Here is a 16,347-nt window from a genome sequence, read left to right as displayed (position 1 = left end):
TTATGTAATCAATTATAAAATTGTTTAAATTTCTAATCGTGTTTTCATTTCATTTGGTATTTTGCTCTATTTCGTTCTATTTCATTTAGTATTGTTTTTACCATACAAAAACATAGATAAATGAGTACCGTACAAATTTCCGACCTTTTTAGTAAAACAGCCGCCACGGTACTGCGCGTCCACCGCGGTCCACGCTCGGCCGCGGTACTCTTGAAAAACCAAGCAAGAAATTTCCGACCTCTACTGCCGAACCCGGCGGTGTGCCCGTGGCAAAAGGCCGGAATGCGGGCGCGCACCGTCGTCCGCCGCGGGCGCCGTGGTCCACCGCGACGCATAGAGGACGCCAGTCACTGGCCGTTGCGGCGCGCTTCAACTTGACAAACAGGAGCAGGATATCTGTCGACGCTGGCGGTGCGGCAACAAAATGCTCTCAGATTTTCATGGTCTAGGTGTGCCATTCGCCAAACTTCCTCGGCAGGGGGAGCGATGCCAGCTCCCCAACATGCGCCATCCTCCGGAGATGCGTCACCTCGAGCCCGTCTCGGCGACGCTGGCCGCAGGGCCCTCGTGTCGGCGCTCCGACCCACTTCCCCGCGCTTCGCCCCTCCCAGTTCAGTCGAAGCTCGACCTCCTTCGCCACCTCAAGCCCCACCCGCCATCTCCATCCCGCTAGCCGCGAGTGGCAACGGAGTGTCCCCACGCCCCAGCGGCGGCTCCCCGAAGATGTTCGGGATGGGCAATAAAGCCCTTATTGCAGTGCTCGCGAGCGCCGGTTGCCCGACCTCAACACCAGCCCCACCGGTACGGTCACCGAGTACCAACTCGCGCAAGGATCGACTGTCGCCACGCCCGCTGAGCACCAACCAGCCACCGCGCCTTCCGTTGCGCCCCCCGAGCGGCAGCCAAATTCAGCAGATGCCCAGCCACAACTACCAACGCTTGACGAGCAGCTACCAACCACGACACCCGCCCTCCTGCTGTGCGGAGTGCCTCAAACAAGTCCGCCAGAAGGCGAGAGCGAGGTGTTGGGAGAAGAAGGCGGCGGCACAACGTGAGGACCAAGAGGACGAGGAGAAGGACGAGGAGGAGAAGGAGGAGAGCGCGGACGAGTACGAGGAGAAGGACGGAGTCGTGCATTTCTAGGCAGTGTGGCGTTTTGCGCGTCTCTGAGTGCTCTTCGAATGCACTCGGATATTTACACAAGTTGCCCAAAGCAAGTTGCAGTCTGCAACTTACCAATTTTATATTGATGTACATATGGTGGTAGAGCAGAGTACACTGCTCCAACGCGTCTAAGAACCACTGTGCATTCAGTTCGCTATGTGTGTCTATCTGTTTGCTGTAGTGACGAATAGCTGGGCCCACTCAAGAACCGTAGCTCACTGATCTCACTCGTCTGGACACTGCACTGTTCCTCGCCTGGTGCCTTGTTGAAGCTCACAGAATCGCCACTGGTCTCAAGAGTCCACCTCGATAGCTCGACGCTGTTACCCGTTGCATCGACAGACTGCACTTGTCCACACTGCCAATCGCTAAGAACAGGCTGCCACGTCTCAAGGCACAGCGTCAACGTCTTGTAAGCAAGAACATCCTTCGGCTTGAAACCACATGAACCAGCTGCCGCAGTTGGATACGAATCCAACGACTTGGTTAGACCCTGTTCACACCGAAAGAATAGTTAGCACCACGTTTTATCCATGCATCGCCCAAGACTGCGAACGTACCTCGGCCGACGAGTCTGATTGTCCGGTAGTGCTATCGAGTACAGTCGCCACAATTTCGTATGGCCGCTTCCACATTTCTTCATATTTGCCTTTCCGCTTTTGCTTCGGTGCATCGGCATTACCGTTACTCTCTTCATTACGCAGCCAATCGGGTGAAGCGGAAGACCGAACTTGGCTGTCTTGCGAAGGCCGGCGATTCTCCGCAGGTGATGGACCATACTTCGACAGGTCCGGTGCTGCAGTCCGAGTGCCTTCGTTAAGTAAGTTGTCGTCGTGCTGAACTGCCACCTGGTCCCCAGTCACTTCATCAAAGAGGACATGCGCCATCGCGCGAGGATAAGCGCGAAGCCCTGTATTGCTACCACTCACGCGTGTCGCTGATGCTTCCTTCGACTGACCTACCGTTCGTCCGTGCACCTGCGAAGTCGTAGCGTTGCTACCGGACGACGAGGCTTGGCTTGCCGCCGCATTAGCTTGGTCGCCGTTTCTTTGGCGTCTTCCGTTCCGTTGTCTCAACCGACGCCGTCTTCTACGCGGTTCCTTCGCGGTCTGCGCTGGTGCATCTGTATTGCCGACGACTCCATACGATGTCGAGCTCTTGGCTGACGCTGCTTCCTTTGGTTTAGCACGACGGGCGGTGGCAGGCGTTGCCACAACTTTTCGGTTTTGTTGTGCGGCATCCTCATCTTCCGACTCACTGCTACTCTCACTCTCACTAGAGCTTGAGTTGGAGCTCTCACTGCTGGAGCTTGAGCTGGAGCTCGAACTCGAGCTTTCCACCTTTTTTGCGGCAGCAGCAGCACCTTTCCCCGCACCGTTCTCCCGCGGCTTGCTCTCTGCACTAATTTGTTCCTTAGTGTCCTTCGGAGCGTGACGAGCCTTCTTGATTTTTCTCTCGGGCTTCTTCTGCTGCTTCAGCTTCAGTTTCCGCTTCCGTTGCGTGGATTTGAGCTTCGCCGTCTCTTCCTCGCTCTCGGAGGACGACGCCTTCTCACTGTCACTAACATCGTCCTCCAGAGGCGGACATTGGACGACAATGGTGTCGTCGTCCCGCACGAGGCGGATGCTCTGCGTGGCCAGCAGTGGCAGCTCTTGCAGCCGCAGCTCCAGCCCCTTGGGACATCTCCGGCGCAGCTCAAACTCCCGCAGCAGCGCGTGCGCCAAGTCCCCCACGAGCTTCGCGTCCGTTGGCACGAGATACCAGCACGACGAGAACCCGCGTCGGCGCAGCACGTGGCGCCCCAGCTCGTCCGCGAATACCAGGCGCACTCGGACGTCCATCTCTATGATCGGCTGCAATTGATGGAGCGACTGTCCAATATTCTCATTGGTCAAAACGTATTTCAGCCAATGGGATGCCCCGCATCTCACCCAAGATGAAGTTGAACGCAACAAGTCGACCTGTATCTGGGACCTCTCCATTCCAAGACCTCCTCCGCCGCACTAAAGGGCCCATGGAGCGCATCAACCGTTTGCGCGCGCAGATCGGCGCTTCGACGACATCTGCGCCTCCTACAGGCGGATCTGTGGGCGTGTTTGTGTCGCCCAGAGACGCCTCATGCCCCCAGCACGTCTACGACGCGGTGCTCTCGCCTGTCGCGCTCGAGTTTGTGGCGGAGTTGGCTGCTGTGTTCCAGCCGCAAGTGGATCAGGTAAGCATCGCAGTAGTAGCAGTATAACTATTATAGCCTTGACTGGTAATATTGCATCTTCAGCTGCACGCGCGGCGCCAAGCCCGTCGCCTGGCGACGGAGCAGCAAGGCGCGATGCCGCACTTCTTGGAGGAGACGCGGGCGATCCGTGAAGATCCGACGTGGAGAGTTGACCCCCAGCCGCGCGCGCTGGAAGATCGACGCGTGGATATTGGAGACGTGTCTCCTGCGAACCGTGAGTTCTTGCTGTGTGCATTGAACTCGGGGGCTCAGGTACGAACGGGCTGAAGCGGAGGTCATATTTCCAGTGGTTGCATGTTTAATTCACGATGTGTTTGTTCTGCGGTGCAGGGTGTGCAAGTGGACTTCGACGACGGGCATTGCCCCACGTGGAACAACACGATCCAGGGGCACTTCAATGTGCTGCAAGCTGCTCGAGGGCTACTGGAGGTTTCGGGCCAACGGATCGTGGAGAACCCAGCACTTCTTGTCATCCGTCCACGAGCATGGAACATGGATGAATCGGTGTGTCACTTGCATGTTGGATTGTTGTCGCGGGTAATGTTGCAGTCTTACTGACGGGCTTGGCATTTGCAGCACATGCTGGTGAATGGGCGTGTTGTACCAGGCGCACTGTTTGACTTTGCGATGCATTTGTTCCACAAGTAAGTTTGGGTTTCGATTTGCAATACTTTCGCAAAAGTGTACTGAAGTGTCGATCGTGTTCTGCAGCGGCAAGCATCTTTTGAAGACTGAAAGGGGTCCATTTCTGTATCTTCCAAAGGTGAGCTTAACTTTCTGTTTAGCGCAAAAATCCCAGCATAGTCTTATGAACTTGACCTCGTGCGCGATGTAGCTGGAAGGATACACAGAAGCTACACTGTGGAGGAAAACCTTCGAGTACACTGAAAAGAAGCTCGGCCTTCCACACGTAAGTCGCTCGCTGGTTAGTAATGTGTTGTGGTTGAATCGTCCGAAGTTGAACGAAGACCTCTGTTCTGTTATGCTACAGGGATGTATCAAGGCGACGGTGCTGATCGAGAACATTTTTGCAGCGTTTGAGATGGACGAGATTCTATATGAGCTCCGTCACCACTCCTCCGGTTTGAACTGTGGCATGTGGGACTACACGGCGTCTATCGTGGTCAATTTTCGCCTGAAACCCGAATTTTCGCTGCCCGATCGTCAACAGTATGTGTCGATGAAGTCTGACTTTCTCAGGTACGTTTACAATACTTCCTGGAAAGTTGTAGGATCCTTCTGGTTAACACTGTTCTTTTATGCAGATACTACATGGACTTGCTGATTCTCACGTGCAAACGTCGTCACGCCCCGGCCACTACCGGCATGGTGCCGTTTGTTTTGTCGGAGTTGCCGTCGGGGATGTCACAAGCAGAGGCAGTTGAAAAGGCTACATCGGGCAAGGGCATGGAAGCTCTAGCCGGGTCTGACGGAGCACTTGTGTACGACCTGGCGCTTGTTGAGCCGGTGGCCAAAGTGTTCACGGAGACTCGCGGAAAGATCAACGAGGCTGATCGCTCTCCACTTACCTTCGACGAGGCGCTACTGACCGAAAAACTGCTTACACTGCCACGCGGAGATGTGACGTTGAAATCGGTGGAGATGAATGTACGAGTGGCACTTTTGTATGTCATTCACTGGCTGTATGACCATGGTACAGTCGTCGTGAATGGATGCATTGAGGATTCAGCAACTGCCGAAATCTCAAGAGCCCAGCTTTGGCAGTGGGTGCACCATCGTGTGCCGATCGCAGGGACACCACGGCGCGTCGACGCCACGTAAGTTTTTGCTTACTAGCACATTCCTTGGTTGCGTTGTATGTTTATTGATGTGCGTCTTTGATGTTACAGCCTCATCGAAGAGATGCTACTGAAGGTGCTCCACGAGGAAAACAATAAGCAGCGTCATCAGCCTCAGTATCTCGAGGCTGCACGACAGCTTGTCTTCTTGATGTCGACCATGCGCTTCCCCCCGGCATTCATCACGACGTTCCTCCAAGAACAGGAGGCGCTCACCAAAATTCTGCAACGTTGAGCGACGATCGCCTGAAGAACAAGAAAGAGGTGTGTCGAGAGGTCAAGAAGGCATGCCGTGTATTGATGTCGAGTAAATCCCATTCCTTGCGTGTAAATTCAGTGCTGGCCTACGAATCTCAAAGTCTCGTGGGTGCGGCTCCTTTCAACCACGATGCTGCATTGACTTAGCTTAACGCGGACACCTTGTCTAGTTATCTATTTAGTCCTCGGCCTCTTCACCCTCCTCCAGCTCCTCGCCCTCTTCGAGTTCACTGTCGTCGGAATTGCTCTTACTCTTCCCTTGCAGCTTTAACCGAGCCTGACGAATGATCTCCTCCGCCTTCGCGGCTTCTTCTGCCTCAGTCAACACCTTGGTCGGGTTTCGGATAGGTGAGTACGGTTCCGTCGACACCATTTCGACCACAGGCTTCACGTTGACAGCGGCTAAGCTAGGAGGCAACGTGCCAACACGGTCTCGAGAGCGCGAGCGCGAACGGTTGCGACTACGGCTGCGACTGCGGTTCGGGCGACTGCGCCTTGATTCGCGCCGAGACTCGGAGCGAGAGCGAGATCTGGAGCGTGAGACGGACGGCGAGCCATGACTGCGACGACGCTTCCGAGATCCTCTGTGGCGGCGCTTCCTGTGAGTTTTATCGTCTTCGAGCTCGTCTGCAGCAGAGGGCCGACGGCGCGAACGGCGTGGTCGGTCCTCGTCATCTTCGTCTTCGGGAGCTAGATCGCGACTTTCCTTGCGACTCCGTTTGCGATGCTTGGTCTTCTTCTCCTCTTCCCGGCTGCTGTCCTCCTTAGCCATTGCGACCCACATGTCGTACACCTGACGCACGAACGCAGGAAACTCGATGGGTGTGGCATCGCCCTGCTTCGCGCGCTGCGCCTTCACTACAGCCTCCAACACAGTATTAGCCTCTTCGGCTGTCAGCTTTTTAGTGTCCGCACCCTCGCCATCAGCCGTCTCACCGCCATCCTTTTCAGACTCGCCAGACGCCGTCACAACATCCATCTCTTCCACAACCTCTTCTTCACCCTCTTCGGGGGCATTGTTATCCAAAGCAACGCCGACACCACTTTCAAGTGCATCCACAAAAACTACATACGTCGTCGCTTCAGTCACTCGTAACGGTGGTTCCCCACTGTGATCCAGGTGCTCGCGCATCGCTGTGGCTGCAGGCTCCAGGTCTCGACGAAGCCTACGCACGAACTTGTCGAATATACGGCGCTGGTTCTTCCAGTGCAAATGTTCGCTATCTCCGTCTTCATGTTCGACGTCATCTTCGTCCTCATCAGCATCGCCTTCTGCTTCGCTCTTGGATTCTTTAGCCTGCTGCTCGCTAGCATGCTTTAGGTGCTCAGCCGAAAATTCATTCCACGTGCTTCCCACAGTAAGTTTTCCGCTAGCGGCCAATTCTTTTAATTGCTCATTGAGCTCACGCCCCAACTTCTCTTCTCGCTCAGCACGCTCGGCACGTTCACGCTTGCGCTTCGCATGCTCCAGCTCGCGTTGTTCACGCAGGAATCCCTCCACCCAATCATAAACGTCATGCTTATCCACGACCCGGAGCGCTTCTTCGCCAATCTTGCCTCCACTGTCAGGGAGCTCCACTTCCTCCAGCAAATCCAGGACTCGACGCTTGGTATCACTATCCAGACGCTTGCCAGAACGACCACCGTTCAACTCCAACTCCTTGGCTTCGACACGCTTCCGCACCAAATCCATGAACGCAGTCTGGAGCACTTCCCGCCGCTTTGCCAGGCGAGCCTTCTGGTTACGCTCCAGATCCTGCATGAACGTAGCGAAAAGCTGCTGCTTCTCGCGAGTCTCTTCAATAGCGCACCATCGCGCATCCTTGCGCAGTGCGTAGAAATTGTTGCTCTCCGTCACTTCATCCCACGAGACCGGCCGGCGGCGCGAAGCTGGAGCCAAAGTCGACTCGAAGAGTCCGAGCAGCTCGATAAACTCCTCCCTCGACTTCTTCACCAGTCGACGCTTTTCAATAGTCGCGCGGTTCTTCGCCTGCGTGCAATACTCGGCGTACGCCTGCTTCTTCTCTCCAACCGTGTTCAACGCGAACTTCCAGCGCGGGTCGTTGTGCATCGACGCGTCCTTGCTGATTGTCCGCTGGGCGTCGCCCCACTTGAGCGTCGGCGTGATCTGCTTGTCCTCCAGAAACTGCTTGAACGCGGCCAGCCGCTCTGCGCGCGGCATGTCCGTGAACTGTGCGGCCTGTTCCCGTTCCTGCTCCTCCTTGCGCTTCCTGCGCGCCTGTTCCTGCGCCTCCTGTCGCTTTACTTCCTCTTCATCGTCCTCGTCCTCCTTCTCCGTCGACGCGGAGCTGCCGTGCTCGGGCGCCTGGACCAGATTCTGGCTCTGATAATGATGCGGCACCTGCGCCGCCATAGGCGACGCCGCCGACGCGGCGTGCAACGCGTCGCTCGTCATCTTGGCCACTTGTTCCCTGGCCTTCTGCATGCGGAACTCCTCGGGCTGGTCCCACACCGTCGTCTTCGTCACTGTGTTAAAGTAGTAGAAGGCGCCCGTGGCGTCGTCCTTGTACTCCACCCACTTGGGCGTGCTGGGCTCCGCTGCAGTCGGCACGTCGTACGTGCTGACCCCCGTGGCGGCGTTGTAGTAGTACGTGGCTCCCTGTGGGGTCCTGTGTTCGCTCCATCCAGGCGGCAGCATGGGTCCGGCATTGGCAGGCGACGGTGGAGCTTGGAACGCCATCGGCGGCGGGATGTTGAGCCCCATAGGCGGCCGCAGTCCGGGCGGAGGCCCCCGGAAGGCTGGAGGGGGCCCTCGGAACGCGAACGGGGGCGTCGGTCCGCGCGCAGCAAACGGCGGACAGAAGGGGGGCGGCCCGCCGCGCGGGAAGTTGGCGGGCTGCTGTGGGGGCCCTCGGAATGGCGGCGGACCGCCGCGCGGGTACGCGCCGCCGTTGCCGTTGGACGACGGGCCGTAGTGGCTCATGGCGGAGTGTTCACTAACAGGCACAGAGAGACAGACACACGCCTTCAGAAGTCTGTCGCCTGCGCTTGAGGGAGTGCGAGGGGTGCTGGCTGGGGACTGGGCTGGCAAGCGGGGGCTGCTCTCCTCTCCAGACCGTTGGCTAGTACTCACTCGGGGCGGGGCTGGTCCGTCTTGACCCGCTTCACTCTGCTGGCTGCGATCACCACGAATAAGACTGGCGTGTGGAAGCTACCCTGCAACTTTTCACCCAAGAGAGGTTTTACTCTGTCTAATCCGTTGATATAATCTTATGTTTTAGGTGAGGGGATCCGTATTTTAGCTTGGTTTATCTACTACCTGTGTTAAACAGAGAACCTTTATGTTCGAATAGTGACTTCAAATTGGTACGCATGTGACAAAGTTAGCGCGTAATTTTTTTTCTAAGACGCCGATTTCGTGTACACCACGTGAAATGACGGACATGGCTACAGTATCGTATTGGCCAAGGATGACTCCGATGCCGCCACCTCCGCCGCCGCCTGGGACCGGCCCCGCTTCAGGTCTGCCGCCGCCAATGCCTCCGCAGCTGCAGGCCATGATGCGTCAGATGCAGCAGCGCCAGCCCAAGTTCCAGCAGCAGCCGCAGACGCAGCCTCCAGCTCCCTACCAGCAGCACCAAGGAGGTCGCGGAGGGTTCCGTGGTGGCCGTGGAGGCCGCGGAAGAGGTCGAGGGCGAGGAGGACGCGGGCGCGGCGGCTTCCAGCAGCAGCAGCAAAACCAACAGTTCAGGCAGAACCGCAACTATAACCAGCCCCAGTACAAGCGCAAGAGAGGCCCCAGTGACGACGTACGCGACGGCTCGAGATTCTTCATGCCGTCGTTCCTGGAGGACCCGTGGAAGCAGCTGGAGCGAGGCAATGGAGGACCTGAACCTTCCCAGCACAGCAATGACCACCAGCAGAGAGAGGAGATGCGACCACGTCAAGTGCAGCAGTATCGGACCGAGGACGGACCTGGACGAGTGTTCTTTCAGCCGTCGTTCCTTGAAGATCCGTGGGCGCAGTTGGTGAGGTAATTGATTGATTGTCTGCAGGTACAGGCGTAGTAAGGTATCAAATGAAGCTTGGACAAGAAAATATTGTGGTGGACTTGGTTTGTCGAGGTTATTGTCTCTGCAGTTGATGCAGGTCTAGGTTGCTGTAGACTTCAGAAGACGACTGCGGCGGACGCCTCGTAGACGGGTTCGTGTCTGGAGAAGGTGACGAAGTTGGCACGGCGTACGCGCGCATGCTGGTCCTTGATGATGTGTGCAGTCTCGATGGTGGACAATGCGAACAGCATTGTGGAAGTTGCGCAGGTGTGGGCTAGTCGAGGGTACAAGTTGTAGTGCCGGAGGTATGCTACCGATTCTGGGCACGCCACGATTCGACTGAGCTGGCAGCGTATCGGGTCAACAGGACTGCAACACGCAGGTGAAGCTCAGTTAGTGTAGTGAATCAACGCGATGGAACCGAGAGTCTCCTACCAGAAAGCGGGAAAGCAGCAGCATACACTTAGTGCAAGGTGGAATGCCGAGAACAGGAGCGAAGCAAGCATGAGACCTACGACGCCCTCATGCAAGCACGAATCTACCAGCATGCGATGCACGAAAGCACTAGATGCTTGTGAGAAGGTACACGCGTAGTAGAGCAGCAGCAGCGCTGCTAGGAGCTGAGGAATGGCCGTCAGCAGGAACATGAGCGACATTTCGTGGTACAGCTCGCGGCTCTGGAGCTGTGGTGCAGCATGCATACTGTGATTCTCCAGTGTACGGTCATACGCAGCAACACCGAGTGATACGTACATCGGTAGCATGGTACCATTGACAGAAGCCAGCGCCTCCCTGCCGAAACACGACCATCGTTGATGTGAGACCTCGCATGGAAAATGTACAAGCCTGTCAGTATCAAGGGCATTTTACAAGTGCACTGCAACCCAGGAAGGCAGGGTACAGACGAAGATACAGCGGCAGGGTTTTCATCCGATAGAGGGTTTACTTGGTGCACAATTTGTACAGTACTAACTTAGTATTTTCTCAAACAAGAATCTATCACCACGCCCATCATCGGCTAGACTTTACCGGAGCTAGGAAGTTGGGCCAGATCACTGCACCGTGGCAGTGGCAGTGAGTCAGGCCATCTTGAATGGTGTTAAACATGCACGAGGAACTCTGATTCGCAATAAACTCACCAACGCTTCACTTGTGCAAGAAAAAATAAGGCTGGACAATAGTATTGACATGGTGGCAGGCATCGCTAACCAAGTTCTATGCAAAGCTCTCCATGGACGAAGGCGCGTTCTCAACCACTTCATAACCTTTGCCCTTGAATGGAATCACGTTTTTCCCCGACGCAAGCTTTGCCTCGTTTTCCTCCCTCGTGTGCTTCACGAAACTGTTGACGACCATTTCGCGATCCAAAATCTGCTGAAGCTCCTTCTCACTAATACCCCCGCTTTCAACACCCGTGCGAATCTCCACGTCATCCTTCAGAAGAAGCTCCAACTCGCTATTTGTGAGCTTAGCGTTTTCTGCTGGAGTCTCCCTCTCTTTGAATCCACCTCGCTGGATGACGACGCGCTCAAGCTTACGCTTCTCGAACGCGCGCTGGGTCATGCGGTCCTCAAAAGAGTTCTCAGTCACAAGACGGTACACGATGATTTCGTTTTTCTGGCCGATTCTGTGGCAACGATCCATCGCCTGATTGTCCTGCTGAGGGTTCCAATCCGAGTCGTAGAAGATAACCGTATCAGCTGCAATTAGATTGATACCGAGACCACCAGCGCGCGTTGACAGCATGAAAATGAAAACGTTGTCCTCATCCGACGCAGACTTCGCCCCTGCAGACACCTTGTTGAATTTCTCCATCTGGTCGACACGATCCATCAGCTTTGTACTGCCATCGAGACGGCAGTAGCTGTAATCTCGCATGATGAAATAGTCCTCCAAGATATCCAGCATCCGTGTCATTTGACTGAAGAGAAGCACCTTGTGTCCCTTGCGCTTGAGTGCTGGCAGCATCTGGTCCAATACACGCAGTTTGCCGGATGTTTGGACGAGATTTTCATCCGTGATAACACCACCGCTTGCCGTCAACGGCTCGTCGAACAAGTAAGGGTGTAGGCAGCACTTGCGGCATTGAACCATTTTGTTTCTCAAGGTGGTCGTCTTGAACGCGTTCTGGGCTTGATACTTACCGTACTTTTGCTCCATAGCCTCTGCGAGCGTACCATCGCGAATCATCTGATAGTACTCGCGCTGCCTCAAGGTCATGGCACAGTAAACGAAAATCTCTGTCTTCGAAACCATCTCCTCCACCACGTCCACCTTCAAGCGACGAAGCAGGAACGGTCGAAGAATTTCGTGTAGTTTTGTGATCACTTCGACCTTCTTTTCGCCGTGCAGGACATCTTGCGCAGCCACGGACTCATTCGCCGCAGCAGCCGTGGCAATAGCGTCAGGTGTGAATGAGAACCAGCTCTCGAAAAGTTCAAGGTCGTCAAATACATCCGGCAAGATAAAGTTGAGCAGAGACCACAGCTCGGTCAAATTGTTCTGCAGCGGGGTGCCGGTCAGCAGCAGGCGGTTCTCCGATCGACCACGCTTAAGCTCACGTACCAGCAAGCAGTCCATGTTCTTCAGTCGGTGACCTTCGTCGATCACCATGTACTTCCACACGAAGCCCGAGCTCGCAAAAGCCCTGGAATCTTGGAGCATCATCTCATACGACGAAATGATGACCGGGAAGTCAGCGTCGTTTTTCTTCTTTCGGTTGAGCTCGTTCTTCCTCATTTTGCTACGTTCAGCCCTGGTGCCGTGATAAATAATCACCGGCATGCTAGGAGCCCACTTGCGGAACTCGGTGGCCCAGTTCATGAGCGTCGACAGCGGCGCCACGATAAGGTGCGGTCCTCGCACTCCGAGCGCCTTGAGGTGAGCCAGAAGACCGATCACCTGGATGGTCTTACCCAGACCCATCTCGTCTGCCAGAATGCCGTTCAGGCCGTTCTCAAACAAATTGCAGAGCCATCGGATGCCCTCCAGCTGATAGTCGCGCAGCGTGCCGCCAACCATGAGCTTGGGTTGCTTGAACGCCACCTTCTTAGGCTGCTGGCGCGTGTCTAGAGACGTGTCGCCCTGCACCTCGCGCAGCTTGTCCACGCCTTTCTTGGTTTTCTTGTTGGCGTTAGCCGACGCCTTCTTGCCGCGCTTGCGCTTACCCTTAGCGGTCTGCTCTTCCGCCTCATCGTCCTCCGCATCCTGCGCCACAACGGTGTCGTTGACGGTGGCAGCGCTCTCCATGTTGGAGAACAGGAAGCTCGAGTACAGACTGGCCTTCTCCAGCAGCGAGTCCAGCTTGGCGATCTTCTCGCCTGTGTCCTCGGCGGTCTCCGCCGGGGTGGGGGCTCGCTTGGCAGCGGAGGCCTCGCGCTCCTTGCGCGCCTGCTCCTCGATCGCCTCCATCGCTGCCAGGTCGGGCATGGCGCGCTGGGCCGCGGCGTCGTCCGGGAAGGCACTGGCGACCATCACTCTCGAGTCCGTTGTTACTCCTGACGTCACAATGCGGAATGAGACCGTTGGTCGCCAACGGCTGTGGAGCAAAAGCGCGCCAAAGGCATCCATTGGACCAAAAGGTGGCGCTTTTCGGCATATGGGACAAGAGTGTAGCCATGTATCGGTCGTTACGGGTGTTTGTTTGTTGCTGTTTGCTGCTGATGCTGCTTTAGCGCTGCAAAACACGTGGAGAGGACAATGGGAAGGCGATGCATGCAAGCGTCGTTGCTAGTATTGGTTGGGTGCGTGCTGCTTGCGACGGAGACTGCAGGATTTACTCATCAGAAGCCACTGGTCCGTCGAAAAGATGACCATGTTGAAGTGGCCAAGTCGTTAGGCTGGAGTCAGACGCATCGTGAAGACGACCCGACAGCGATCGATGCAGATATTCTACCTGACTACTGGGTACGACGCGCTTACAGCTAATAACAATTGGTTTGGAGTGGCGTTTGATGAGTTGCTGCATGCCAACTGACAGGAGCCGCACGTTGGCGTGCTCTTCGAAGTTGACCCTCGAGTGCCCACCAACGGAGCAGAGCCGCCGGAGCAGCTTGTCAAGGTGACCGACCGAAGGCACAAGTTCCCAGTATTCGCTACGATATGCTCGCTTACTTTCCTTGCCACCGTGATCACACTTCTTATCGTCTGCACTAGCTAGTAATGATGGCAAACAATCAACCCGAGCTGCGATTTGTATCGATTGCGTGCCATCATCCGCACGAACTTGCTGTCCATTTACTTAACTGGTTCGCTTACGTGCTCGAAGCCACCTCAAGCATACTTCAGTATTACTCATTATGTCCTCATCACTCACGCAAGCGCGAGAGATCACTATACTGCCGGGCATGTAACGCAGCTTCCAGCAAAAAGTCCACAAGCGAGAGGCCAAAGGGGCTCCTTCGCCAATTGATCAGGGAAAACTCGGTCGAACTTTTCACCACGATGGGGTCTGTAGCAGCACACGCAATTGCCCCACAAAACTTGCGAAGAAGGCGGCAATCGTTGCCTCCGAAACGGCCATCGCTCCATGCCTCTCTGAAAGAACTGGCTTTGGACAGCACACTAATCTGCTGGCTCACGCTCTCGTCTAGTCGGTAGGCCGTTCGCAGAACACGGTGTTGGTCTTCAATCTGCTCAATCTGATCCGCCGAAAAATGCTGCTGCAGACGCACACTTTGAATCTGCAACTGGACCACAAAGTCTTGACTCCGTGACTTACACAACGTCGCTGGGAGGAACGGGGGGAGGCTAGCACTGGAGTTTGACGTGAGGCTACCGTTCTGGCTACAATGGGGAGCCATTTGGTGCACTTTACTAATAAGAGAAAGCACGAAAATGGCAGTAGTCTCCACAGCAGCTTGACAGCACGTTGAAAAGTTTTCCTCCAGTTCATCTACCGCTTCTATCGCGAAGCTGCCTTGCTCTTTCAGAAATGAGAAGGTTGCCTCTCGACTCAGCGCAAAGTCACCCACTTCGAAATTATTACTTTGAGCCATCGAAAGTCGCTGTGGAGCAGATAATGGCCCTAATGCGCCGCTCATCAAAGCGACATCTGTCACAAGCTTACCCAGACACTCGCGTCGGGAGAAACTCAGCGCAGTAGCCGGCTCGCACAATGAATTCAAAGCCACATTTACACGGTCCACAACACTGCTCGCAGCCAAGATTGTGACCCACCATTCTTTCCCAGGAGCCCCTGGTAACTGAGCGTCTTGGACAAACTTGGTTAAACGCGCACGATGTTCCGCAAACCATTTCAATACCTTCGCTATCGATCGCCACCTGCCTTCCTCAAATTTTGGGCACATTTCTCCATTCATTTCACGAATAAGAGCGCGCTGTCGTCGAAAGTGCCCAGTCAACACCGTCAGAGCAGCCACGAAGCGCTCATTGCAGAGGCCATCGAACGTTTCCTGAATTGTTCGCTCGAGCTGCTGCACGACTTCCCACTCAGAATAAAAGGGGGCCACGCACTCGCGGGACAAACTACCCATCAGAGCTCGTGCGCTCGAAGGCATTTTTGCTAACGGCTCGCTGGTAGAGACGCCTATCAGTTGCGTCCTCCACCCTGGCGCCACAACATCGAAACATTTGATAATCGCGTCGCACTGGTGAGCGATGATCTGAGATGAGTCCTCTCGAACAGGGACCGAGACCAAGTGAAAATCGTGGAGTTGTCCATTGCGTTCAAACCGTACGTGAACGTCCAAATACGGCGAGCCAGCATTTTTCCCCTTTTCAATTGCAATCGCAAACGCCCACACTGCGCGTAGCGAGTCCTTCAGTGTCTGCAAGTTGACGGCACAAGCCACACGACACAAGCACGCCAACTGCTGCTCCGTAAAGCTCGATCCTCCGAGACTCTTATCCATTCCTGTTTCCTCCGCCGTCTTCTGAAAAAGCGGCACAACTTGGTTGAGCGCTATCCCCATACCCACGTATTTCAAGCACATGTTAAACTTCAGAAGCGAGTCCACCCGCGCCACATAACGCGACTCGTTCATGTCAATTTCTCCAGACCCTGCATCTGCTCCTTCCAGTAGTGAGAACATCACCGGCACATTCCACGCATTGCGATACTCGTTGTTTGTGGTCTGAAACAGGACGCCAGCAATAAGCTCCTCCACGATGTCTCTGTCAATAAGGTACGTGCGAGACTGAGCAGCGGCTGCATGAGCCTCGACGCTCGGGTTCGGATCACTGACCATCGGGGCCACAGCCACGTCTCCGCTAGCCACTGGCATCATCAGATCTTCGCGGGCCGCCCGGCCGCTGGAGAAGTACGCGCGCTTCTCGCCGTCCCCGAGGTTCTGGTACTCCTCCCAACGCTGCGGGTGCTGCTGCTCCATGTGACGCTTCATGTTGTCGGGTCGCCACGGCTCCGTGAAGGTGCGGACACGATTGGTCTTCTTCCGCTTGGCACCGACGATCTCCTCCCGCTCGAAGGCCTGGCACAGCAGGCACACGGCCTTCGTGGGCAGCTGCGTCAGCGCGTCGCGTTCCGTGACGGCCACCGCATACTTGATCTCCCACTTTGGCCCGAACTTGCGCTGCGAGCCAGCAGCCGGCGGAGCGGCGGGTGCCTCCGCCACGATCGTGGTCGCCGCAGCAACAGCAACAACGGCGTCGGACTTGTCCTCGGACATTCGGCGTCAAGACTGCCCGTTGATCAGGAGACCAATTCACTTGTACCGTTACGGTACACTGTACCGTCGAATTGGTACGCTGGGTCCGAGCGGAGGGTGCTACCAGGTGGAGATCGCGTTCCTGCTAGCCCTGGGAAGTACAAGATTACACAGCCTCTAGATCTGAATGAGGTGGAAGAAGACCGGTTCTTCCTCGAGCATGAGTACCCATTTCTCCTTGTGCGAGAGATTGC

The 16,347-nt window shown here is 55.7% G+C and overlaps 9 protein-coding genes across 9 annotated transcripts; 4 read left to right on the top strand and 5 right to left on the bottom strand.

Moving 5' to 3' along the window:
• Positions 1 to 486: 486 nt before the first annotated feature.
• PHYSODRAFT_260184 (hypothetical protein) lies at positions 487 to 1,143 on the top strand (the record flags this gene model as incomplete). Its single annotated transcript, XM_009521328.1, has 1 exon — positions 487 to 1,143. The coding sequence occupies one exon, from the start codon at positions 487 to 489 to the stop codon at positions 1,141 to 1,143; it is 657 nt and encodes a 218-aa protein (XP_009519623.1).
• Positions 1,144 to 2,460: 1,317 nt separating this feature from the next.
• PHYSODRAFT_311370 (hypothetical protein) lies at positions 2,461 to 3,005 on the bottom strand (the record flags this gene model as incomplete). Its single annotated transcript, XM_009521327.1, has 2 exons — positions 2,461 to 2,504; positions 2,540 to 3,005. The coding sequence occupies 2 exons, from the start codon at positions 3,003 to 3,005 to the stop codon at positions 2,461 to 2,463; spliced, it is 510 nt and encodes a 169-aa protein (XP_009519622.1).
• A 485-nt stretch (positions 3,006 to 3,490) lies between these two features.
• On the top strand, positions 3,491 to 5,179 carry PHYSODRAFT_483419 (hypothetical protein; the record flags this gene model as incomplete). The annotated part of the gene is made up of 7 exons (XM_009521326.1): positions 3,491 to 3,649; positions 3,728 to 3,901; positions 3,974 to 4,041; positions 4,109 to 4,160; positions 4,233 to 4,307; positions 4,389 to 4,567; positions 4,663 to 5,179. The coding sequence occupies 7 exons, from the start codon at positions 3,491 to 3,493 to the stop codon at positions 5,177 to 5,179; spliced, it is 1,224 nt and encodes a 407-aa protein (XP_009519621.1).
• A 289-nt stretch (positions 5,180 to 5,468) lies between these two features.
• On the bottom strand, positions 5,469 to 8,398 carry PHYSODRAFT_344681 (hypothetical protein; the record flags this gene model as incomplete). Its single annotated transcript, XM_009521325.1, has 1 exon — positions 5,469 to 8,398. The coding sequence occupies one exon, from the start codon at positions 8,396 to 8,398 to the stop codon at positions 5,633 to 5,635; it is 2,766 nt and encodes a 921-aa protein (XP_009519620.1). The 3' UTR covers positions 5,469 to 5,632.
• Positions 8,399 to 8,894: 496 nt separating this feature from the next.
• On the top strand, positions 8,895 to 9,452 carry PHYSODRAFT_483367 (hypothetical protein; the record flags this gene model as incomplete). Its single annotated transcript, XM_009521324.1, has 3 exons — positions 8,895 to 9,070; positions 9,218 to 9,271; positions 9,341 to 9,452. The coding sequence occupies 3 exons, from the start codon at positions 8,895 to 8,897 to the stop codon at positions 9,450 to 9,452; spliced, it is 342 nt and encodes a 113-aa protein (XP_009519619.1).
• A 131-nt stretch (positions 9,453 to 9,583) lies between these two features.
• On the bottom strand, positions 9,584 to 10,168 carry PHYSODRAFT_478735 (hypothetical protein; the record flags this gene model as incomplete). Its single annotated transcript, XM_009521323.1, has 2 exons — positions 9,584 to 9,836; positions 9,903 to 10,168. 2 exons carry the CDS (start codon positions 10,166 to 10,168, stop codon positions 9,584 to 9,586), a joined length of 519 nt encoding a protein of 172 aa, XP_009519618.1.
• A 514-nt stretch (positions 10,169 to 10,682) lies between these two features.
• PHYSODRAFT_325453 (hypothetical protein) lies at positions 10,683 to 12,941 on the bottom strand (the record flags this gene model as incomplete). The annotated part of the gene is made up of 1 exon (XM_009521322.1): positions 10,683 to 12,941. The coding sequence occupies one exon, from the start codon at positions 12,939 to 12,941 to the stop codon at positions 10,683 to 10,685; it is 2,259 nt and encodes a 752-aa protein (XP_009519617.1).
• Positions 12,942 to 13,181: 240 nt separating this feature from the next.
• Positions 13,182 to 13,626, top strand: PHYSODRAFT_486229 (hypothetical protein; the record flags this gene model as incomplete). Its single annotated transcript, XM_009521321.1, has 2 exons — positions 13,182 to 13,373; positions 13,447 to 13,626. 2 exons carry the CDS (start codon positions 13,182 to 13,184, stop codon positions 13,624 to 13,626), a joined length of 372 nt encoding a protein of 123 aa, XP_009519616.1.
• Positions 13,627 to 13,680: 54 nt separating this feature from the next.
• Positions 13,681 to 16,114, bottom strand: PHYSODRAFT_349905 (hypothetical protein; the record flags this gene model as incomplete). Its single annotated transcript, XM_009521320.1, has 1 exon — positions 13,681 to 16,114. The coding sequence occupies one exon, from the start codon at positions 16,112 to 16,114 to the stop codon at positions 13,775 to 13,777; it is 2,340 nt and encodes a 779-aa protein (XP_009519615.1). The 3' UTR covers positions 13,681 to 13,774.
• Positions 16,115 to 16,347: the final 233 nt, after the last annotated feature.

This window comes from Phytophthora sojae (genome assembly GCF_000149755.1).
Source record: "Phytophthora sojae unplaced genomic scaffold PHYSOscaffold_2, whole genome shotgun sequence".
NCBI classification, from domain to species: Eukaryota; Oomycota; class Peronosporomycetes; order Peronosporales; family Peronosporaceae; genus Phytophthora; species Phytophthora sojae.
The sequence above is the reverse complement of the archived record's forward strand: the minus strand, read 5'-3'. Positions and strand labels throughout refer to the sequence as shown.